This window comes from Schistocerca nitens, chromosome 1 (genome assembly GCF_023898315.1).
Source record: "Schistocerca nitens isolate TAMUIC-IGC-003100 chromosome 1, iqSchNite1.1, whole genome shotgun sequence".
In the NCBI taxonomy this organism is placed as follows: Eukaryota; Metazoa; Arthropoda; class Insecta; order Orthoptera; family Acrididae; genus Schistocerca; species Schistocerca nitens.
In genome coordinates this window covers 456,698,083-456,723,566 of record NC_064614.1, presented here as the reverse complement: position 1 = coordinate 456,723,566, position 25,484 = coordinate 456,698,083, and the positions used below count along the sequence as shown (strand labels likewise).

The window sequence follows — 25,484 nt, the reverse complement described above, 5'->3', positions numbered from 1 at the left end:
GAATGAAAGAGGAAGCTACCTGGTAGAATTTTGTACAGGCATAATTTAATCACGGCTAATACTTGGGTTAAGAATCATGAGAGAAGGTTGTGTACATGGAAGAGATCTAGAGGCACTGGAAGGTTTCAGATTGATTATATAATGGTTAGACAGAGATTTAGAAACCAGATTTTAAATTGTAAGACATTTCCATTGGTAGATGTGGACTCTGACCACAATTTATTGATTATGAACTGCAGATTGAAACTGAAAAAACTGCAAAAAGGCAGGAAATTAAGGAGATGGGACATGGATAAACTGAAAGAACCAGGGGCTGTAGAAGGTTTCAGGGGGATCATTAGGGAACGATTGCCAAGAGCAGGGGAGATTGATGTGGAAAAAAATTGTTAGCTTTGAGAGATCAGAGGATCAGGTAGGTAAAAAGATGAGGGCTAGTAGAAATACTTGCGTAACACAAGATATATTGAATTTATCGATGAAAAGCGAAAATATAAAAATGCAGTAAATGAAGCAGGTGAAAGGGAATATAAACGTATCATCATCATCATCATTTAAGACTGATTGTGCCTTTCAGCGTTCAGTCTGGAGCATAGGCCCCCTTATAAAATTCCTTCATGATCTCCTATTCAGTGCTAACATTGGTGCCTTTTCTGATGTTAAACCTATTACTTCAAAATCATTCTTAACCGAATCCAGGTACCTTCTCCTTGGTCTGCCCCGACTCCTCCTACCCTCTACTGCTGAACCCATGAGTCTCTTGGGTAACCTTGCTTCTCCCATGCGTGTAACATGACCCCACCATCTAAGCCTGTTCGCCCTGACTGCTACATCTATAGAGTTAATTCCCAGTTTTTCTTTGATTTCCTCATTGTGGACACCCTCCTGCCATTGTTCCCATCTACTAGTACCTGCAATCATCCTAGCTACTTTCATATCCGTAACCTCAACCTTATTGATAAGGTAACCTGAATCCACCCAGCTTTCGCTCCCATACAACAAAGTTGGTCGAAAGATTGAACGGTGCACAGATAACTTAGTCTTGGTACTGACTTCCTTCTTGCAGAAGAGAGTAGATCGTAGCTGAGCGCTCACTGCATTAGCCTTGCTACACCTCGCTTCCAGTTCTTTCACTATGTTGCCATCCTGTGAGAATATGCATCCTAAGTACTTGAAACCGTCCACCTGTTCTAACTTTGTTCCTCCTATTTGGCACTCAATCCGTTTATATTTCTTTCCCACTGACATTACTTTCGTTTTGGAGATGCTAATCTTCATACCATAGTCCTTACATTTCTGATCTAGCTCTGAAATATTACTCTGCAAACTTTCAATCGAATCTGCCATCACAACTAAGTCATCCGCATATGCAAGACTGCTTATTTTATGTTCACATATCTTAATCTCACCCAGCCAGTCTATTGTTTTCAACATATGATCCATAAATAATATGAACAACAGTGGAGACAGGTTGCAGCCTTGTCTTACCCCTGAAACTACTCTGAACCATGAACTCATCTAAAAAATGAAATTGACAGGAAGTGCAAAATGGCTAAGTAGGAATGGCTAGAGGACAAATGTAAGGATGTAGAAGCATATATCTCTAAGGGTAAGATAGATACTGCCTACAGGAAAATTAAAGAGGCCTTTGGAGCAAGAGCTCAGATGGAACACCAGTCCTAAGCAAAGAAGGGAAAGAAGACAGGTAGAAGGATTATATAGAGGGTCTGTACAAGGAGATGCACTTAAGGGCAATATTATGGAAGTGGAAGAGGACATAGACGAAGATGAGAAGGAAGATACGCTACTGCGTGAAGAATTTGCCAAAGCAGTAAAAGACCTAGGTTGAAACAAGGCCTGGGAGCAGACAATATTCCGTTAGAGCTACTGATAGCCTTGGGAGAGCCAGCTGTGACAAAACTCTTCCATCTGGTGAGCAAGATGTACGAGACATGCAAAATACCCTCAGACTTCAAGAAGAATGTAATAATCCCAGTTCCCAAAAAAGCAGCTGCTGAAAGATGTGAAAATTACTTGACTATCACTTTAATAAGTCACAGCTGCAAAATACTAACACGAATTATTTACAGAAGAATGGAAAAACTTGTAGAAGCCAACCTCTGGAAGAACAGTTTGGATTCCGGAGAAATGTAGGAACACGCGAGGCAATACTGATGCTACAACTTCTCATAGAAGGTAGGTTAAGGAAAGACAAACCTACATTTTTAGCATTTGTAGACTTAGAGAAAGCTTTTGACAATGTTGACTGGAATACTCTCTTTCAAATTCTAAAGGTGGCAGGGGTAAAATACAAGGAGCAAAAGAGTATTTACAATTTGTAGAGTGTGTTGATGGGCACAAAAGGGAAGCAGTGGTTGAGAAGGGAGTGAGGCAGGGTTTTAGCCTATCCCTGATGTTACTCAGGCTGTGTATTGAGCAAGCAGTAAAGGAAACAAAAGAAAAATTTGCAGTTGGAATTAAAATCCATGGAGAAGAAATAAAAACTTTGACGGTTTGCCAGTGACATTGTAATTCTGTCAGACACGGCAAAGGACGTGGAAGAGCAGTTGAACGGAATGGACAGTATCTTGAAAGGAGGGTGTAAGATGAACATCAACAAAAGAAAAACAAGGATAATGGAATGTAGTCAAATTAAATCAGGTGATACTGAGGGAATCAGATGAGGAAATGAGACACTTAAAGTAGTAGATGAGTTTTGCTATTTAGGGAGCAAAATAACTGATGGTGGTAGATTTTAGTGTCGGGAAGTCCTTTCTAAAAGTTTTTGTATGTAGTGTAGCCATGTATGGAGGTGAAACATAGACAATAAATAGTTTAGACAAGAAGAGAATAGAAGCTTCTGAAATGTGGTACTACAGAAGAATGCTGAAGATTAGATGGGTAGATCACATAACTAAGGAGGAGGTACTGAGTAGAATTGGGAAGAAGAGAAGTTTGTGGTACAACCTGACCAAAAGAAGGGATGAGTTGGTAGGACACATTCTTAACCATCAAGGGATCACCAATTTAGTACTGGAGGGAAGCGTGTGGGGTAGGAGTCATACAGAGAGACGAAGAGATGAATGCAGTAAGCAGATTCAGAGGGATGTGGATTGCAGTAGTTATTTGGAGATGAAGAAGCTTGCACAGGTTGGAGTAGCATAGAGAGCTGCATCATGCCAGTCTTTGGACTGAAGACCATAACAACTACAACACCAACAAGAACATATAGCCTATTATAATATTCAATTATTTCAAAATTCTGATCTATCGGTCAAAAAACCAAATAACAATATTATGAGAAGGAAAGTTGCTACTCACCATGTAGGGGAGATACTAAGTCACAGATAGGCACAACAAAAAGACTCTCACAATTAAAGGTTTCAGCCATTGGCCTTTGTCAACAATACACACACACACAAACACACAATGCAACTCCACGTGTGTGAGTTGAATTTTCAATATTGTTACATTACATCTTGGATTTCCATTATTTGATTCTTGCCCAAAAGACCAAATAATCTACTTATATTGACTATGCAGTGGTGTGAACATTGTATGTTTTGTTACCAGATGTGCAATTTTTTTGCATGGTAATTGTCATACAAGCGTTGTAAGATTTTTGCACTATAGACTAAATAATGCAGAAGAAGATTTAAATGGAAGAAGTATAACAAAATTTGAACAAAATGAGAAATAGATATAATGAACTCAGTAATGTGGACAAAAAAGCAGGGTGATAAAGCAAAAGAAATTGAATTTCAATTAATACGTAAAATTAATTAAAAACACATGAATGGAGATTTCAAGTGGAAAAAGAATGATAAGAAGAAAAATGAGAGCAAATGAAGTATATGATATTATGGTTAAATGATATAACAAAGGAATGGAAATAAAAAACTACATTTAAATCATTAATTGAATAAAAATGATCAAATTCATTATGATAAAGATTTAAAAATTTTAAAAATGTACTGCACCTGATGAGATTCGAACCCACAACCTCCTGCAGGTACATCTATTATCCTATTCATTAAACCACATGACCACACTACATAAATTGACTTTTTTAATGTCATTCAGCATCATGCATAATTCCAAATTTTTCTTCATCGATTACTCACGAAGGAGGACCCACCAGGGTGAATGGCTGCAGTGTGTGATACCTGGGAACCTGGCCTACATAACTTTGTAGATGGTTTCAAAAAGTCTGTGCACCACTGGAGATATCTCCTTGTAAATGTTGGATTTCATTGATGACATTACTTTCAGATTTGGGCTGTGGTGTGGTGACACTGTTGACAAGCCCTCTGCCTACTATGTGAACTGCTATAGGGTAATTATTCCCAGCGGGTAACAAGTAGCAAGGTTGCAGCGTAAATGTAACAATGCTCCCGGGAAGCAGTGAGGTGCGATTGGAGAGCAGTGAAGTGCCAGTGGTGAGGTTGCAACATAATTGTGCCCTTAGTGTTCACTGCAGATGCTGGCCAACAATCAATGGAATGGCTGAAATGATTTGCCCATTTGGCAAAAGTGTACTTACCTTGACAGCACAGCCCAACAGTGGTTCTAAAACAACAAAGAGAGCTGAGACACATCCTAGGCTGAACTGAAGAAAACATTTGATAATAATCGGCAGCAAGCCTGCTTAGCACAGGAACGGTTTAAGAGCATTGCCTAATGCCATGAGAAACAGCACAGTCCTGCACAAAGTATGTTTTGGCCCTGTGCAAATTGTGAATCCGAATATGACTGAAGCCTACAAAATCTCAAATACGGTGAAAGGAGACACAAATGATATCTACCAAGCTGCCCTGGTAAAGAATACAACAACAATCAAGGAATTGATCAAATGGTGCCAACACATCAAGAAAATGCAACGGAAAAAAAAAGAAAGAAGTAAGACCAACTCCTCAGTGTGGTTCTAATGGCATTTATGGATGATAACTGCAACCTCACATTGCTATGTAGTAAGTGAAGAGAGAGAGAGAGAGAGAGAGAGAGAGAGAGAGAGCAGTGTGTATCAGCCAGAAATGTCAGACCAGGCAAGCAAGAAATAGTAGCTGTAAATGTCAACCGTATAAATTAGAAGGTAATAAGAGAATGTCAGAGAAGAGGAGTATCGATCTTTAGCATCAGTCTGCACTACCAGTTGAATGCAACTGAAGAATGGACGAGGCCAACTCATACTTAATGGTACAGCTGTCAAATGACAAGCCAGCATCTGACCAGTATTGGTAAACCAATTCCTCTGCTGAGTATAACACCTTGGAGAAGAACAGACAATTGGAGGACAGAGGACAGCTTGCTGGTATGTTTTCACTGTGGAACACTGGACACTTACACCACTGCAGGGAAAGAAGACGAGTGTTTGACGGCTCCTATATTGCTAGATGTCAACCACCACAACAGTTCTATTCATACCAGTCAACCGGAGACTATTGCAGTCTACATCTACATCTACATTTATACTCCGCAAGCCACCCAACGGTGTGTGGCGGAGGGCACTTTACGTGCCACTGTCATTATCTCCCTTTCCTGTTCCAGTCGCGTATGGTTCGCGGGAAGAACGACTGTCTGAAAGCCTCCGTGCACGCTCTAATCTCTCTAATTTTACATTCGTGATCTCCTCGGGAGGTATAAGTAGGGGGAAGCAATATATTCGATACCTCATCCAGAAACGCACCCTCTCAAAACCTGGCGAGCAAGCTACACCGCGATGCAGAGCGCCTCTCTTGCAGAAGGCAGTTGGCGTACTCTATATGAATTCACTCCCCAACACACCGTAGTCAATCCCCGCACTAATATAGGGTACCAGCCCCTTACCTAGCCACTGTATTCAGGGAAACTACATAAAGCAGCCACTTCTGGAAGCAAGACAACCACAAATGCAAACCCTTTGTGAGCAACAATCACCAAGATGCCAGGAAATCTCATTAATGTCCTCGTCGACCGTTAGCCTCCCATGGCATTAGTCACTTCGGGAATTATTTTCCTGTAATGATGCGTACTTAGTATTGTCATCTAAAGGAGATTGTTGCGTGATATGAAATGATTGTGCTCGAATTCACAAATAGGAAATATGTTCAGCAGACACAAACATTTATTGCAAGCATAACTATCAACGACACAAGGTAGCCTTTCAAATTTGTCATTTTAACAGAATGTACCCATAATGTTGTTCTCAAATTGAACTCCAGGCAGGCACCACAGTCACTCACTATGAACTGCAGAAAATCAGAGCTGCAGATTGATGAAGCTATTCCAGCCACCACACAAGACAGTTGTTTGCCATTGAAGGTGGTCTTATCTCGTAATCATGAAGATGAGTGCCAATCATCAGTAGAGATCCTCAGTTTAACTGTGAAGCTCTTGTGGATTGCAAAAAGCTACTCAGGTCCACAAAAGAAATCTACATGCCAGCAACAATCATGAGCATTATATGTGGTGAAGGATAATTTCATATCACTAATTGTCATTAACAAACACAACTCATCCTTACACCTATGTGCTTATGGGTAGCCAAACAAGTCCTGGAAGAGCAGATTAGAGCCAGAGATGAAGATTGTGCTCCTCTGCCACTACAGACAACACAAAGGAGGAAACTACTATTGATTTGCAAATAGTATTAGCCTGACAAAGGAGTGGCATAGGTGAGTGGTAGCCATTGTGCATCAGTTTTCAGATGCTTTCAAATCCAGAATGGAGAAAAGACAGGCAAAGCGGCCCATCAGCTGTGGAATTGTCCACCAATTAGCCAGCACTCATATAGTGGATCAGATGCTGCAAGATAACATTATTGAACCTTCAGTGTCCTTGCTGTTCTCCTGTGGTCCTTTCGAAGAGGAAGGATGGCACATGACATTTCTGTGTCGACTACTGGCTAATGAAAAAAATTATGAAGGTATCTGTCCATTTCCATACGTTGATAACTTTCTAGCAGCTTGAAAGGCACACATTGTTTCATGACTGTGGACTGCGCACACACTACTGGCAAAGTGACATTGATGAGGCTGACTTGGAAAAGACTCTGTTCATAATACCTCATAGTCTCAGAATCATGCTGTTTAGATTATGTTACGTTCCAGCCACCTTAGAGTGTATCATAACAACACATGTGTCACTTGCTGCATGCCTCCAGTCTAATTATTTGATATTTAGCACTTATCATTGATATACATAGATGTCAAACAGAGAGACTGGATTAGGATACTGTCCATCACGACATTCACGTGCAACACTGCAAAACAAGACCACAGTCTTCACAATGTTCTTTCTGCTCCAGAGCCATGATGCCGAAACGACAATGGATATGCTGTTCCCATTTGAGCCAGACAGTACTCATGATTACTACATAAAACACCTCATCAACAGGACCAAAGAAGTAAGGCAGCTGGCTCGTATACAGATCCTGGATGCTCAGGAGAAAGACTGAGAGCAATATAACACCAAGCACCAATCAGTGAGATTCAATTCAGGGGGCTTGTTATGGATTTTTACACCTGTGTTGAAAGTGGGACTGTCAGAAAAGTTGCTAAATTGCTATTTTGGGCCATATTGTATCATTATTCATCACATACGATGTGGACTAGTATGTACCTTCATCAAAACAAAACCACAGACACATCGTCCATGCGCTCTGTATGAAGCCCTGTTACTGTTCAGAGGTACAGATCATTGATGTGAGGTTCAAAGAAACTGAAGGCATACACCAATGGGAGAGGCTGCATTCAATACTCAACATAATAAAAAGGATCTAAAAACACAAGCAGAATGCAAGGGTCCACCATTCAGAGGACTATTGATGAGACCTAGATCTAGTGTGCTGTAGTTAGCTCTAATGAGAATTTTGAATAATTGGGTTGCTGTTTTTCAGCAGGAGAGGGAGCAATGCTGCAAGGTGTGGGGGTATGTGGTGGAGTTTACGGGTTAGTGTCGCTGGCTGGCCTGCTGTGTGCCTCCAGTCTAATTATTTTATATTTAGCATTTATCATATCTGGAAGGTTCTTGAAATACCTTGAATATTCTGGAATATTCAGCGTGTGAATAAATAGCTGCACTGTCCATCTAGGAGGACAGCTCTGTTCTGACTGTACATTGGTGTTCATAATAAAAGCACTTTCAGTGCTAAGTATTGTATTTCATTTGCCAACCCTGCTTTTGGATTTGAACTTGGGTGTGGCTATTCTATGACAATATATAATAGAAGCACTAAGTGATAAATTGATACACAAACTAAACTTGGAAATTGTAGCTGTGTTTATAAGCAATGTCCTCCATCAGAATTAACAAATGCACTTATACAATACTCGGAAAGGACAAAATGGTACTTCCCTCATTGAGGAGAAGTTTAGCCACAGACATGCTCAACAACTGACTGAAATTTAATGGCTTTTCTATGTGATAAGTAGCAATCCAACCTTTGAGTTTGTTGTTATTCTATCCTGGATTTTCCATTGTTTGAAATATGCATATACACAGGCAATTATAAGGGGTGATCAAAAAGTTTCCGTTCGAAGACCGTACAGTCTAGAATCAGTATGACAATCAGGCAGAACCATTTCTGAGACAATTGTCCATTGACACACCAGGTTGAAGATACCTGTTGGGTAAAACACTTTGTCCTGTTGCATGAAGTAGTCCATAACTGCCTTCTGCCCATCCTCATCCAACAGGAATCGTCAACCCTTAAAGACCTTTTTTAAAGGCCTGAAGGCACGGTAATTGCTTGGAATGCTCATGTGTCTTCTAACTGAGTTGACGTAACTTTTGCGTTATAACATTTGCAATATGGGGATATGTTAGAAAGCGCCAACATTGGACTTGGCACATCATTCAATAATGGTGGTTTTCGACAGACACATTCTTTATTCTCTGTTGGATGTCTAGTGGTGGTTGTCTTTCAGCAACCAAGAAAAATATAACAGCACGTTGGTCCCGTTTGGACACATTTGGTGAAAACGTTGCTGTAGTTCGTATTTCCGCATCAACTGCACACGAGTCAGAAAGACATGAATACTACATCAGTCCTTCACCTACATGTTCGTTCTTTATAAGAACATTAAAGCTGCACTGCATTGCATATATACTGCATCAATGCCCTTGAATGGAAACTTTTTGATTTACCCCTTATACTTTTTCTCAGTACTGCACCACAGTTGGGTGGTACAAGACATGTAAGGTTTTTTTTTTTTTGTTGTTGTTTTTTTTTGGGGGGGGGGCAGAACAGAGAAAGAGGAAGACAGTAGAGAAAAGAGATGGGATGTAGCTTGACAACTAGATGAACCAGAATGGAAGTGTTATGGAGCTGTTGTGGAAGTAGGGGGAAATGTGGTGGAGATGGTGAGGCACATTGTTGGAGAAAGGAAGTGATACATAACACAGGAAAAATCCATGCAATGCAGAGAAGCTAGTTATGGTGGGTGATGGACAAAATGCCAAAGGTTGCAAAGCAGTCACTGAAGTTGAACCAAACAGAATTCTCTGACACTGAGTTGTCAAAATTTTCCCTTAATCTTCTAAACAGCTGGTTGAAGGCTGTGCAAAAACTGTAGTTGAGTTGATATATCTCATGGCTCATTTTAGACACGCCTCTGTGTCCAGTGGTTAGCATATGTCTATGAGGAGCTGGAAGAGGAAGTGCTGGATATATGCATGGAACAGTTCTTGCACCTGTTCATGTCAATATGCCACATGTGGCAAGAGGTTGCACCTGGGTCTTTCATGTGCATATGGCACCCATGACAATAGTACAGGCATGGCATAAGAATGTACCAGGATATTTCATAGATTCCTTGAGTGATCACTTTAGGAGAGTTGAGAAGAATGTTCTTAGTTTCAGGGAAGGAGGGGTGATCCTTTGCAGCTATTTGGTATGAGGTGATTGAAATACTGCAAGAATGTATGGGAAGGGCATAGAAGATCTGTTTGTGAATTATATTTTGAGGAGGGGTCTGGGTACTGCCTATTCTTAAGTCCTTAGCAAGATGTTTAGCATACTGGCAAGCAATTACTCTTCACTGGAGATGTCATCTGTGGGTGGCTAGTTTGTGCAGGAGTGACTTTTTGTTGTGGAAAGGGTGGCAGTTACCAATATAGAGGCATAGATGTTGGTCAGTAATTTTTGTGTGAATAGGGTTTTATTAAAACCATCAGAGAAAAGGTGTTGAGCATCCAGAAAAGGGACATATTGAGTTGAAGAAACCGAGGTCAGACAAATAAGAGAAGAGGCTAATGCTGTGGGCTAATTGAGGATACTTATACACCTTGAACACTTTGTTTTGTCGTGTGAAATCTGGCAGTGTACACACTGAATGAAATGAATTTCTTACTTTGCAGGTACTACATTCAGCCACAATGGGTATTTGATTCTGTAAATGCTCGACAGTTACTGCCCGTTGAGAAATATTTTGTTGGAGCCATTCTGCCACCACATCTTTCGCCATTTGTGGATGCAGAACGTGAGGAGCAGTATATCCCTCCTGAAGAACAACAGCTGCGTGATCCTTCATTAATCGAGCAGAAAGGTAGGAATTTACTATTACTGTAGGCCAGATATTCCAGAATTTTAAGCTACTGAAGTCAGTGTTTGTTAAAGTTCGCATACTACAGACAGAATGCCTGGACATTTGCTGAGATAAAAAAAGTAATTCATAGTGTTTCAGTTAGTTATGGAAACAATTTTTGTACAACGTTTTTAGCATTTACAAAATATTTTTACTGCAAGAGGAATTTCTTCAAATCTCCTAGTCAGTTATTCGTAATTTTAATGCTGATATTCTAATGGAAAGCACACCTGCTGTTACAGGCAAGGTCCATTGTCAGTGGTATGTTTCCCTCTCCATTAATAGCTCCTAATTTCATGCTTCTCAGTTTGGGAATTCTTGTTGTGAAGAAGCAATCAGTATTATCCAACTATGCCTGTTATGAAAATAAATTTGTCTGTTTCGGTTTCTGTTCTCATTACCTCTGTGTGTTTCGTATTCAGTCTTTCGCTATTTTCTGTCCATATGTGTCTGGACTCTATGGCCTCTTCTTATTGCTTCAGTCTTAATTTTGATCTTAAAACCATCCCCACATGGGTCATGGTTCTATTCGCGAAGCGCACCAAATGTGGTGCCCACCATGGTTGCTGCAAGTTCGGAAATGACCTGCTTTATCTCACAAAAGGTACTCCTCATTGTGATTTGTGACCACAGTACTTTCCTGTGCCAGTTGGCTGCATTTGGTGCACTAGTCACACAATATTATGATAGATTTGCTACTCACAGTAAAGATAACACTTTGAGTAACAGACAAGCACAACAAAAAGATCGTTACACAAAAGCTTTTGGCCAAAGCCTTCTTCAGAAAAGAAAACACATATGCAAATTCCATCAAGCAACCATTCCTCATGCATGCACGGCTGCTATCTCCGGGCCCTCAGGGGCTCAGCATTTGCTTGCCGGGTACAGGCCTGGCGAACCCGGGGTTCCTGGGCTGGGGACTGGTAAGCACCACCAGTCCTCTCTCACTGTAAGCTCTGAGCATGCTTCAGTGACCACTGTGTGGCACGGCAGTGGAATGTTGTGTGTCACAGGGAACGGGACCTCGACTTGACTGTCCAGATTGCAAGTATGGTAAAAACCACTATTAAAAACCACCTCAGTCTCAAGGTGTGCTGCACTCTGATGAGATATATGGTAATTGAGGTGGAACAGTCATTTCTGGGGAACCTTCTGCACCTCAGTTGTATAAGGCTTACTTAGGCATGCGGGGCTCTGTCTAGGAGTATATTTATTTCCCAAGCTGCTTATGGGACTGAGATGCATCCATCAGAGTTTTCTCTTCCACCTCCCAGCAGAATGGGTGGACTGCCATTAGGTACTAACACCCAATCAAATAAGAGGGCTTGTGTAACCAGTCCTGGTAGTCAAGAATCCTAGAGTGTGTAGTAAAAGAATGCGTGCTGCTGGTCAGTGTGTGTTTTTATTGGTTAAAGGGCAAAAGGGAGGTTTTGGCAAAGTGTCACCTTTTTACATACAGCAGGGTTTAGAGAGGATTGCAGGTACTTTAAAATCAGTTAAGTGGTTACGAAATGGTACATTGTTGGTGAAAACATCAAGTTCCCAACAAGTGACGAATCTACAGAGGTCCAAAACCATTGGGGAATATGCCATTGAGACTGAGCTTCACTCCACATTAAACTATAGTAAAGATGTGACATGCAGAGACGGTGGACATCCCCAAAGAAGACCTGAAAGTTGAGTGGGCCCAAGAAGGCATTGTAGATGTGCAGAACATTATGAAACTAGTGGAGGGTGATCTTTTAAATCCAAATTGGTCATCCTGCCTGGAACTATTAAGGCAGGTTTTCTTCATTTAACTGTGCAGCCTTATGTCTCCTATCCAACGCGCTGTTTTAAATGCCAGCGATTTGGGCATACCATACATGGATGCAAGGGAGAAGCACGCTTGTGACAAATGTGGTACGACTGCCCACAAAGGAGTCAGATGTTCATCTCATCCAAAGTGAGTAAATTGCTCTGGGGCCTACCCAGTCTGGAGTAGCAACTGCTGTGTCTTCCTTGAGAAATGGAAGATACAGGAGATTAAAACCACATGACAGATTCCCTATGGTGAGACCAAGAAGATTTATAAGAGCATGCAGCCCCCGACGTTTGCTACCTCCTTTGCGTCAGTTGTTAAGCAGTCAGTACAGAAAAGTGATGCTGCTACACAAATGGAGGTAGCTAGTGTTAGCAATAGTACCTGCATTTATCAGTGTACTTGTGCTGCTGTAGTTACTTCATAGCCTACACTTCATCCCGAAACATTGGAAAAGTCTGTAGTCACTAATGTTGCGGAGCTCCCTGCTCCCCCTAAGATTCAGTATGGTCCACTTTCCAGTACTGCCATTACCACTGCTGTGGTTGTGACTCCGAAGCCTACCCAGGGCAAAAATTAAAGGCCAAGCAAGCATCTTCCACTGATGGAGTAGGGAAGTAAACACTCTGAAGATGTCGTCGTCATACTATCTGATGTCTCTCTTGACTCTTTAGTAGAGCTAACGGACCTTGATCATCTCGCTCCAAGACAGAGCTTCCACCCATTACAGGCTCCGCTCCCTGGCAGAAAGACAGGGTGAAAGTGCAACCCCCATGATAAATGGCTCCCATATTATAGTGGAACACCTAATGGGTTCAGGACACATGTGGAGGAACTGAAACTGCTAGTGCAGGAATGCCCCCTGTGCCTGTGTTTACAAGAAACACATTTTAAAGCCACTAGCAGTCCTGTGCTACGGAGCTATAGCCCTCACCGAAGGATGACCTGACTGGGGATGGAGCCAAGGGTTTGTCAATACCGTGCATGAGGGCTACTGACCTGCAAACAGTTGCTGTTGAAATTCATGGGTGTTGGAGGATCACTGTTTGCTCACTGAATCTATCTCCACCAGATACAGTAGACTCTGAGGCTCTCACAGAGCACTACATGAGGAGAAGCCACGAACATGGATGGTCAGCAGGGCTAACTGGATGCTGTTCAGCCAGCTGGCTGTGATTGAACATCACATCAGTGTCCAGGAATCAGTGGACCACATCACGTGAGTGGTGCATCTTGCTGCTGACTTATCCGTCCCAATGTCTTCAGATCATCTTACGAAGCGAACTGTATCTTGGTTCACAGATGAGTGCTATTCAGCCATCTGGGACAGGTGTGCTGCTCTTCAACAATTTAGATGCCGCCCTACGGGAGACAACCTCATAACTTTTCGATTCGTGAGAGCCAAGTCTCAAAAGTGTTATTAAGGAGAGCAAGAAAAGGTCATGGCAAGCCTTCCTGGACTCCATCAACCATTCCACATGTTCTGCAGAAGTATGAGAAGCCATTTGGAGGATTTCCAGTAAACACAGTAGTTTATCAATCACAGCAGTGCTGAAATAGGGGTGTCTTCAAACAATGCCCAGAGGCATTGCTCAAACACTGGCCATACATTTTGCAAAAACTACAGCTGATGCAAGCCAGTATCCGGCATTGCATCGCTACTGTGCAGCTGTAGAGAGGGGCAAGTTGGACTTCAGATCCAATAGTTCTGAGGCCTACGACTCTCCTTTCTCCATGTGGGAACTGGAATCAACACTGTCTGACACTTGTGCCACTGCACCCAATCAGGACCAACTCTGGTACTGCACGCTTCGATGATTGCCAGCAGAATCAAACGAAATCCTCTTTGAATGTTTCAGTCTTATGTGGCAGACAGGCAACTTCCCCAACTCATGGAGGGAGGCGCTTCTGTTACCTCTCCTAAAGTGAGGAAAAGACTGCAGTTACAGGAGTATTGCCTTAACGAGCTGTGTAAGAAAGACTCCTGGAGCGAATGGTTAACCATCATTTGTTCTAGCTGTTAGAGACCAGGCAACTGCTTAGCCACTCTCAGTGTGGCTTCCAGAGATTTCAGTCCACTGTCGACAACTTGACCCTGCTAGAGGTGGCTATACAGCAGGCTTTCCTACATAAACATAACTGTTGTGGCACCTTTTTTGATATCAGTAAGGCATATGACACTATTTGGAGACACAGTATTCTCACGTAACTGCATCAATGGAGCTTTCATGGCCGTCTCCCTATGTTCTTGTGGTCTTCCTTGACTCAAGTTGGTGACACGATCAATTTGAGATCGATTTGAGCAGGTAATTTTTGTACATCAGGACACTGTTTTAAGTGTTACCATCTTTGCTATAGCTATTAAACAGTATCACGTCTATGGTAAGGAGTCATGGACAGTGCTCCTATTTGCGGACAGTTTTGCTGTTTTCTGTTGCTACTCCAGTGTTGCAACAGAAAGCTGCCAGTTGCAATTTACAGTGTGGAGGTTAGGTTAGAGGAGTGGGCTGCAAAGATGGGTTTTCTGCAATTGTGTGTGTGTGTGTGTGTGTGAGTGTGTGTGTGTGTGTGTGTGTGTGTGTGTGTGTGGGTGCGCACGCATTTTAATCATTCAGTCATATTTTTAATTTACCTGACCTGCGACACTCATTTTTCTCCCCCCCCCCCCCCCTCCAAATTGTTGTGGTTGCCACACCTGAGAGACCTGAAACTCAGATCTGTCAAGACACTAAATATCGTGAAGTGCTTCACCCACAGGCCTTGGGGAGTGGACAGGACACATCTCCTCCAGTTTTGTTGGGCTTTCGTGCAGTTGTGGCTGGACTAGGGGTACACTGTGTAGCACAGCCTGCTCATACTCAGCCTCTGTGCTGATGCTGGGGAACCACCACTTACCATCCAGCGGCAGCTCCTCATGGTGCACCAGGCATGTAAGTTCCTCGCAGCTCCAACTTCACTTGCACACCAAACTGTGTTCTTCCACTTCTGGAATGCCTTTGCTCCAGTCGACCACAAGCCACAATGCCATTTGGGATACGCGTGCGACGTGTGCTGGAGTCAGTCAGTGTGTAGCAGTTACAACCCTAAATCCAGGATTTTAATCATCTGCCATCCTGGTTTCTGGAGAGGCCCAGAGTAATTTTAGATTTGGTGTGATACAGGAGAGATTGCACTCCTGCTTCCGTTTTCAGTGTGATAATTTGTGACATTTTACCTGAGTACCCTAGCTATGTAGCCATTTTTACAGGTGGGTTGAAACGGGAGGACTTCTTTGGTTTCTCTGTTGTTTTCCTGGATTATAGCCTCAAGGTTCAAGTGCCTCAAGACTTTACTGTCTTTTATGTATAATTATATGAAATCCTGCAGCATTGGAGCAAATGAGATGTTCTTCCAGTGCTAAATTTCTTGTCTCAGATCCTCTGAGTGCCCTACACTTTCTGAAATGTTTGTATCCAGCAGATAAAGTAGACCACACTATCCAGGATGCCCTCCTGCAACTACAGTACTGGGGAAGGAGATGTCTTTCCACTGGATATCAGGGCACATGGAAGTTGGGGGGAATGAAAGTGCAAATCTAACAGCCAAGGAGGTGTTGTGTCATGATCCTCGGCTGTTTCAGTGTGCCATCCACCTGCATGCTATAACCTTGCTGTTGAGCTCCAGATTCTTGCATCGGTGAGAGGATGAGTGGCTGGAAGTGACAGACAATAAGCTCTGTCTATTAAACCCCACAATGTGGCCATGGTGTACTTCCTTTCAGCTATGAAGACAGGATGAGGTTCTCCTCACTCGTCTTTGCAGAGGCCACAAACCTATGCTGCATGGCTTCTTGCTATAGCGAAAGGACCCTCCAATGTGTGGCCCTTTGTGGCATATAGATCACTTTGCTTCACATTTTATTGGACTGCATATTTTTTATCCCTGACTAGCGAGCCATGGCTGATTTGCTGACAGATCTGCAATCTGTTTTAGGTACCGTTCAAATGAATGTGGTTAGAGTTTTAAAGCTTTGTGAATTGTCCTCCTTTTCCAACATTTTAGGGAGATGGTTTTAATGTACTAACAGGGTGACTGGCTCAACCATATATTAGGTGAGTGGTCAGCCAGTGACATTTACCTGTGGCTTCCTTTTAGCTCCTTTGTCATTTTACTTGTGTTTATTCTCCTCTGTGGCATCTTTTATTCTGTTCAGTTGTCTTAGCGTGTATGATCACATTTGTGCCTTTTAATATGTGTAAGGGCTCTGATAACCTCGCCGTTGAGAGCCTGTAAGCCACACACACACGCTCACTACCCGCTATGGTCAGAATCAGTTGGATGAGGTTTTTCTAAGCTAACTCTTTCTTTCATGGGTGGACTACATTCTTCCAGTAAATCAGTGTAGCATCTGATCTTTCAACGACTAGTTCTATGTGGTTGTTCCATTTTTAGTGTCTGAACAGATACTCTCACATCTTTTTAGTTGTTACTGTTTCCATCCATTCCTTGCCAGAAGTGATCAAACGGTAATCAGTCTTCCCATCAAATTATGTACAACACATTCATTTATGGTGAGGATCAGCAGCCAGTCCTTAAACCAAGGCACAATTCTCTGCAGGCCTCCTTGCATTTTGCTGCAGTTTTCTGACTTTACAACTTTCCTGTATACTGCAGCATCTTCCACAGACTACATTACAGATCTTCAAATATTATCGTCCAGATATTTATGTATATATTGTGAACAGTATAAGAGCTGTATGACACTTCCTTGTGGTACACACTATATTCCTTTTACATGCAGTGATATCAGTCTATTAAGAATGTCATGTTGAGTTTTGTCTGCTAGAAAGTCTTGAATCCAGTCTTCAAACAAGTGCAACTATCTTCAGGAAGACTAGAGTTATGGTCTAAAGTCATAATTCTTCCCTAGATAAATGTGACCACACTTTTAATCAGTCTGAACTATGCAGAGAGGGAGGAGAAGCAGTTAAATCCTCCCCATCGTTAATTTAAGGAGCTTTTTCACATTTGCAGCTGTACTATGGCTTTATTGTGTATGATTCTGTTCAACTATTCTAATTAAAGACCTTTAACTCCATTCACCATTAGTGTGTTAAACTAGCAACAGGAGCCATAAGGACAAGTCTTACACCCGGACTCTGTGCTGAGGCTGGGAAACAGCCTCCAACCAGCCGACAGAATTTCCTCATGATGTTACAACCATGCAAGGTCCCATCACTCCAACGTTCAGTTTTCTTGTCTGCCTATCAGTATAATGTAGGTATGTAAATTTCAGAAGAGCTGCGGGACCATTTGAGATTAGAACAAAGGAGCAGCTTGTGCAGCTCAGTGTTGCAGATCTGAAAGTATAAACAGACGGTTAAAGCAGTATCATGCCTGGTTACTAGTGGAATCAAGGTTGTTTTTAATTTTGACAAGGTGCAAGAAATATTGTGCGCCAGATTTTATGTCCAAACTAGCCTTTTACAAATATATAGAGAAACACTGAAATTTAACATTTATTTAAGTTGGCGGGTCTAAGCAGTTGTTTCCCCTGACAGTGTCTTTGGGATTAGATTGTAGAGGAATTTACACTCTTTGATGCAGAGTCCAAAGCAATCATAAAAATGCTTGAGCAGAGGAGGTGCAATCAACAGAACAACTTTTTCATGTGCTGTGTTTCCCTAAGTGCCCTACAAACCATTCAGAAAATGTACCCAGCAGACAGAGTGGTGCTAGACATAAGACACTTCATGTCCTATAATTTTAAGGGAAGAAAGCAAAATTCTGCTGGATTACCGGGTCATATGGAAACTCAGCAGCAAGGGATAAGGACGATAGTAATGTATATTCTGTGTTGTCGCCTTGTGTGGTATTAATTCAAGAGCAGAAGTTGTGTCATAGGGAGAAGGTGTAGGTACAAAATAGAAGATTAAGATTGGTGGAGCTTACAGTTCTGTCATATCGCACATCACTACACTCGCACAGATGGATAGAAGTGGCTTTAAGGGGACCACACCGTGGTTCAGGTTGAAAAAAATGGGTTTTTCGTTTTCATCATATTTCGATAGATTAAGGTTTTATTTAAGTACTATGAAAAGGATTTTGCTGGAAAAAAATTTTTTTTTTCGAGCATTTAAAGAGCGTTTTCCTACCACGTGTTTTTATGTGCCTCACCCACTTTTCTGCAGATATTTTTGATCTATATATCCCCTAAATTGCACTTTAGGTGGTGTTTTTTTTTTTTTACTCCTGAGTGTGTTGGTTATCCTTTGACTGCAACGGTTGGTATTCTTTTGTTTCTGCTGTCTGTAAACAACATGCTTTCAAACACGCGGTTAGTTTTGTTCAGGTGTTATTGCGAGTAGTTGTTATACTTACGTTTGCAGTGCTTGTTTACGTGTGTTTTGTTGTGTTTATTGAAGATGATGAAACGTAGAGGCATTTTCAAGAAATTTGTAGTAGCCACCAGAAAGATCGCGGGAGGCGCACATTGGCACGGCGCGTCACGGGCGGTAGTTGCCGCAACTAGAGTCCCGTCCACCAGAGGGCATGCGAGAATTCGGACGCGACCTCTGCCGGCGTAACAACAACAACAACAACTCCAGCAGCACGGGCCGTGCCCAGTCAGTCAACATCGGGCATGTCTAGGACACAGTCCCGGTCTACGCTAAGTGAAGTGCGACGTAAAAGTGAACAGTGTTACTACAAAATTACAATTTAGAGGAAACAAGTTTAGAAAGCTTTCTGTACAAGAGGTTATGTCACCTGGCAACGATGTTTCTAATTGTAATTCTTCAACAAGTGCATTATCAAAGAAGCTCTCACCATTTCAAGAGTGTTACAGCGGATTTACTGTAAGTGAAAAGGGGTGCAGTAACATTATTATAAATTTGAGAATATAATCAGGTGTAATTTCTAAATTTACACAATGTAGACAGTGTGGTGAGTCACAGAGTGTGAAAATTTGTGAGAGTGCCAGTGGGAGAAAAGGCCTAGCAATTGCTTTGGACTTAATTTGCACTAAATGCTCAGCTGTGATTTCATTTGAGTTCTTCAAAACCAGATGCAAGTGGCCCTTATGAAATCAATACTAGATTAGTTTATGCTTTACGATGCATTGGCAAGGGCATGGCTGCAGGGAGAACGTTTTGTTCAGTGATGAACTTACATCAACCACCAAATAAATTTGAAAAACTGACTGCAATATTAGAGAAAGCTGTATGTGAGGTCAGTGAGGAAAGCATGAAACTGGCTGCTATAGAAGCATTGGAAGAAAATGATGAATGTTTGGATATTGCAGTTGCACTTGATGGAAGTTGGCAGAAAAGAGGACATACTTCTCTGAATGGAGTAGTGACTGCCACGAGTGTAGACACCGGTAAAGTGTTAGATGTGGAGATAACATCTAAATATTGCAAATGTTGTAAAGTCAGTGAACATAAAGAACACAACTGTGTGGCTAATTTTAGAGGAACAAGTGGTGGTTTGGAAGTTCATGGAGTATAACAAATATTTCATCGCTCTTCAGAAACAAGAGGCGTATGGTACACCAAATATTTGGGTGATGGTGACAGTAAGGCATACAACAATGTGGACCGAGCGAGGTGGCGCAGTGGTTAGCACACTGGACTCGCATTCGGGAGGACGATGGTTCAATCCCGTCTCCGGCCATCCTGATTTAGGTTTTCCGTGATTTCCCTAAATCGTTTCAGGCAAATGCCAGGATGGTTACTTTGAAAGGGCACGGCCGATTTCCTTCCCAATCCTTCCCTAACCCGAGCTTGCGCTCCGTCTCTAATGACCTCGTTGTCGACAGGACGTTAAACACTAACCACCACCACCACCACCAACAATGTGGTGAACTCTAAGCCATATGGAGATGCCATTGTTAGCAAAATAGAATGTGTAGGCCATGTTCAAAAATGTTTGGGAACAAGGCTGAGAAAACTAACTGTTAATATGAGAGGAAAAAAATTAGAAGATGGAAAATTGTTGACCGGACAGGGTTAGTTAACTGATACTGAAATAGGAAACTTGCAGGTATACTATGGGCAGGCAGTTAGGAGAAATAAAGAAAATCTGGAGGCAGTGAAGAGAGATGTTTGGAGCATATTCTTCCATAAGTCCTCTACTGATGATAAGCCATGTCATGGGTTGTGTCCGTCAGGAGAAAATTGGTGGTGCAAATGCAATAGGGCTCAGGCAACTGGAGAATCTTATTCTCACCAGCATTCTCTCCCTGCTGCTGTTATTACAGCAATGAAACCTATTTTCATGGACTTGGCTCATCCTGAGCTCCTAAGGAAATGTCTGCATGGGCAGACACAGAACCCAAATGAATGTTTTAACAGCATAATTTTGAACTGCCTTCCTAAAACTGTATTTGTAGGCATGCATACAATGAAACTAGTTCATGATGCTGTTATTACATTCAATTGTGGTAATATTGGAAAGTGCTGGGTACTGAAAAAGCTGGGAATTAATCCTGGTGAAAATATGATCACTGGGCTGCAACATTGCGATAAAATGAGGATAGCTGATGCAGACAGGTCTGCATCTGATATGGCCAAGAAAGCAAGACAAACATCCAGGAAGATGAAAAAGAAGCTGGAATCTGCTAGAGGCCAAAGAAGGGCCATCATATGCAGCAGGACAGTTTTAATTAACTGTAAGAAGCAAATTTCAAAAGTTTTTTCTTTAAAGTCAATTTCCCACAAACTAAAATTTTCAGTACATACGCCCCATTATATCAGAAACTATAAAGATAAATGAATGATATTTTCAGAGACTCTGCATAACATAAAAAGCCACCTTTGGTACTACATTCATTAATATTCCCCCATTAGGAAGTTCACAAAAAATATTTTCTGCAGAAAAAACTTAATATTTTTTGTTGATAAATTTAAAAATGTATTTTCTAAAAACTATAAAATGGATAAAGTAGATTTTAGGACAGTTGACTCTATTAGCATCATGTAACACAGTAAAAATATTAAGGTCCTGCATCAAATAGCTTTTTTTTTAAGAAATGGGTCAAATACTTGCCTAAATTAACATGGGTTAGATAGGCTGGGTGTGGTCCACATCTGAGAATAGACCACAGTCCTCTTACTTATGGGCACCTACTCCTGCAGGAGGATTCCCCACCCCCCACCCCACCCCAACCACCTTAATCATTGTGCTTGTGGTGTACAAGTGAACACATTTTATTTGATCATAATCTTTTTTCCATCCAGAACGTGGCAGTTCATTTAAATGTGCTTTATTATCTTCCCAGAAAGTAGTGTGTGTTAGGTGCTGCTTCTGGGACAGGGAGGTGCACCAGCCCCAGATTGAATCTACCCGCCGGATTAATGAAGGGGTCGGTGTACTGGCCAGTCTGGATATGATTTTTAGGTGGTTTTGTGCATCACTATGTGAATACCAGGCTGGTTTACTAGTGCCGCGTCAGTTACATGATTCACAGACATTTAGAAAACTTTCCCTCTCGTCATGAATAACACTTCATGCAGAGTGTTGGTGCATGCACATTCCATCCACAGAAACAACGTGGTGGCACAGGAAGGGCGTCTAGCCACCTTTAAAATTAACCATGCTATTCTGACCCTGCATTGATTCAGGACAAAGACACAGGAAAAAGAAAGCTATTTCAATCTCTCAGAGTTTCTAGGATCTCATTTTTTGGTTAGTTTTATCTACAATTTTGACAGTGAGTCAATTTATTTTGTAAGCCTCATCCAACTGTAGGTCACATAGAATGCATCAGACTTCTAGCTAATTGTAGGTTGGTAAAAGAGAGATGAAGGAAATAGTTGTGCTGCTGGATAGTAGCCATGGCAGCGGTGTAGGCTGGTTGGTACAGAACAAATTAGGAACAGGGTACCAGGTCACAAGTTGTGAAGCAAAATGCCTATCCTTACCAAGGTGACAGAGGACATAGGAAATTTGTGTAACAGTTTTGATAAAGAGGCTCAGGTGATCACAGTAGGTGGAGCAGGAAAGAGCCCGGCTGAAGATAGAAATTAAGTGTGTCCTTGGTGGAATAGGAGTAGCAGCTTCATATACAAGGTTTGTGGAGGTCATGCAGCACCATGACCAGCCTTGGGTTAACAGTCCTGTCAGCCGTGTGAGCACAGAGTTCAGCAGCCTGCTGCTGACTGAAATGAAATGAAATGTCATGTGAATTCAGTACCTGTTGCTACATTTGGGAGATTAGGATACTAGACAGGCCTACGCCTGAATAAGAGGATGAAAGAAAGGTTGACTAAGCCTCTTACAAAAAAATGAACAGATGGTCTCTGTCATATAAAGCAAGATCCCTGTGGTTACTGGTATTGGAGGGGTACCTTTCATTAAATTGGCATCAAGCACCCTGTTGTGAAAGAAGTTAACATCAGAAGAGCCCCATAATATGATTAAGAATGCACAGCAAAGTAAGGTTAGCTTATTTCATAAGAATATTAGAGGACTGAGTAATGAGGTAGACAAGCATGTCTGGAGAATTTAGAGAGCTCTGAAAAGATAGACATCCTGTGCCTATCTGAGCACCACATGGTTTGAGAAGTTAAATGTGAAGGATTACACTCTAACATCATACTCATGTAGAACTAATATGCGGGAAAGAGGAGCTGTTGCATATATTAAGATATAACAGAAATTCAGAAACATTGAAACAAGTAGATTTTGTAGTGAGCAACGCACAGCAGTGTGTGCTTCTGAATTAATACTGAAAAAGAGTTCACTCAGAATTGTAACTGTACATAGCTCCCCATTGGGAAGTTCCGAACTGTCATGAGGCATATGGAGTCCTTTCTGACAGACAACAGAAAGCAGTTAATACTCTGTAGAGATATCATACAAATTTTTTGAAGGATTCTGATTGGAAAAATGATCAGGAAACTCGACTTGGGTACTCTATTTGGATCCTACAATTTTATCACAGTAATTAATTTCCAATGCAGGTGGATAACGACAGTTCACTATGTACATTAATGACATTGCAGACAATATTAATAGTAAACTAAGACTTTTTGCAGATATGCAGTTATCTATAATGAACTACCACCCAATAAAAACTGCGTAAATATTCAGTTATTTCTTAATAAGATTTCAGAATGGTGCAGTGACTGAAAACTTGCTTTAAATATTCAGAAATGCAAAATTGTGCTCTTCACAAAATGAAAAAAAAAAAAAAAAGTCACACCATATGAGTGTAATATCAATGAGTAACAGTTGGAGTCGGCCAACTCATAATACACCTGGTACCTGGGCATAACACATTGCAGGAACATGAAATGGAATGATCACATAGGCAAAGTCGTAGGTAATGCAGGTAGGTAATGAGGATAAGATTAGAGTAATTACAGTACGCAGAGAAGCATTTATAAACAGTCAGTGAGAATCCTGAGACTAGTATCATCTGTTTCAAATGGTCTCTTACTGATAACGCCTTCAATAATAGACAGAGGTTTTTGCTAGAGATAAATAGATTGTGTGTGAGTGTATGGCAAGAGAATTATAGAACTTCATGTATATTTGATATCTAATATTAGCATCAAAAGTTTCCTACTAAGCATCGGTAATTGATGAGCATGCATAAATTTTATTTCAGATTGCTGTTGACCTAACACATCTCACACAACTGTAACCATTGTAAATCTATATGTAACTAATTAAGCATGTATAATACATTGCAGATTCTGGAGAGAGCAGTTCTGATGACGAAGATAATGCAAATGATGAAGATGCCGTTGATAAGAATAAACATAACTCCAAAGAAAGGCACGGTCATAAGAAAGGTAAATCTGAGGTAGATAAGTCTGAAGCAGAAGCTGACAACAAAGCTGATGATACTCCAAGTGGAGGAATTGAAAGCCAACGAGAAGAAAAAGTAAGAACACATTCTTTAGAAAACTAACTGTAGTCTGGTGTTTTGGTGAAAATGTTATTTATATACTACTTGTTTCATTTCAGCGCAAGCGTATGTCCGTTACTGCTGGCACAGTTTCTGTTGAAGATCCTATGGAGAAGGTGCGGCAGGATCGTCAAGAATACAGATTGCGAGAGAAAATGATAGCAAAAAAGCATCGTAAACTATACCGTAGTATGATGGAGGGCAGAACTGAGAGGGCTAAAGAAGTATGGCTGTTGCGAAAAAAGCGGCAACGAATAGAAGCAGAAGAAAAACAACACCGCAAACGAGAGCGAAGGGAGGCACAAGTCTCTGCTGCTACATCTGTAACATAGTACGATTGCGTGTAACAAATATGAAAGGTACACCACAGTTGTTACAGCACTATAGTATAGGCCAGTTTGTTTTTTATCTTTGGCAAACAACAGTATTGGTGCACTCTCACATGAATTTACGCTATGAACTAAAACCAGTCTGTAAGTCAAAGGACACTGGCTTTTAATGAAAGTGAAAATGAAAATCCATGAAAAAGTACAGTGTTTGAAACAAATTGATTTGTTGGTTTCACCTAATGAAGTTCAAGAATGTATTTTTATCATTACTTTTAAAAATTGTTGATATTTGACTTTGTAAATAATTGTCCGTATTGATTGTGACTAAGACATTTTCATCATGGTCAGCATCTTTTGTAACAGAAGTGCTTGTTGCCTTTCTAGAACATAAATTATTCTGAGAATGATAGATCTATTTTGATTCATACCTTAACCACAATTAAATGATGTGCTACCAGTAAAGTTGTGATGGTGCATAGTGTAGTAGTTGATTATGTCTGCTACTGTTTATTTATGGTTTACTTGTTAAAGAACATATGTGCATACCATGTGCCTCCCCTCCACCTGCCTTCAGTCTCTGGAGAACAAAGAAGGAATAAATCCCATTTGTGTTAGAGAAATAGAAATTTTGTTTGTGTTTGTCTCTCGACATGTGAGATTTATTAGCTTTTTTCTCAACTGTGAAGAAAGTGTTTACAAACATGTTTGACTTACTAATTTGCTCTCTTTCATCTCTGACTTTACATATTTCGGGATACATGTTTATGAGAAACCAAGCACTGATTAGTCTCTTAAAACTGAACTGCAGACAACAATTTCTTAGTAAGTTTTCAAGCGTAATCACAATCCTAATAACAAATTGAGAAATTTGTCAAATGTGTGTGTGGTGGAAGGCA

The 25,484-nt window shown here is 41.2% G+C and overlaps 1 protein-coding gene across 1 annotated transcript in view; it reads left to right on the top strand.

Annotated features, from left to right (window-relative positions):
* The window catches only part of LOC126251752 (pescadillo homolog), a 47,572-nt gene extending 22,358 nt beyond the window's left edge, over nt 1-25,214 (top strand). Inside the window, exons 7-9 of the mRNA XM_049952366.1 lie at nt 10,336-10,523; nt 24,042-24,235; nt 24,319-25,214. Of these exons, the coding sequence (XP_049808323.1) occupies nt 10,336-10,523; nt 24,042-24,235; nt 24,319-24,591 (655 nt within the window). The 3' untranslated portion in view covers nt 24,592-25,214. The remainder of the gene's footprint in view (nt 1-10,335; nt 10,524-24,041; nt 24,236-24,318) is intronic.
* The last annotated feature ends 270 nt before the right edge of the window (nt 25,215-25,484 follow it).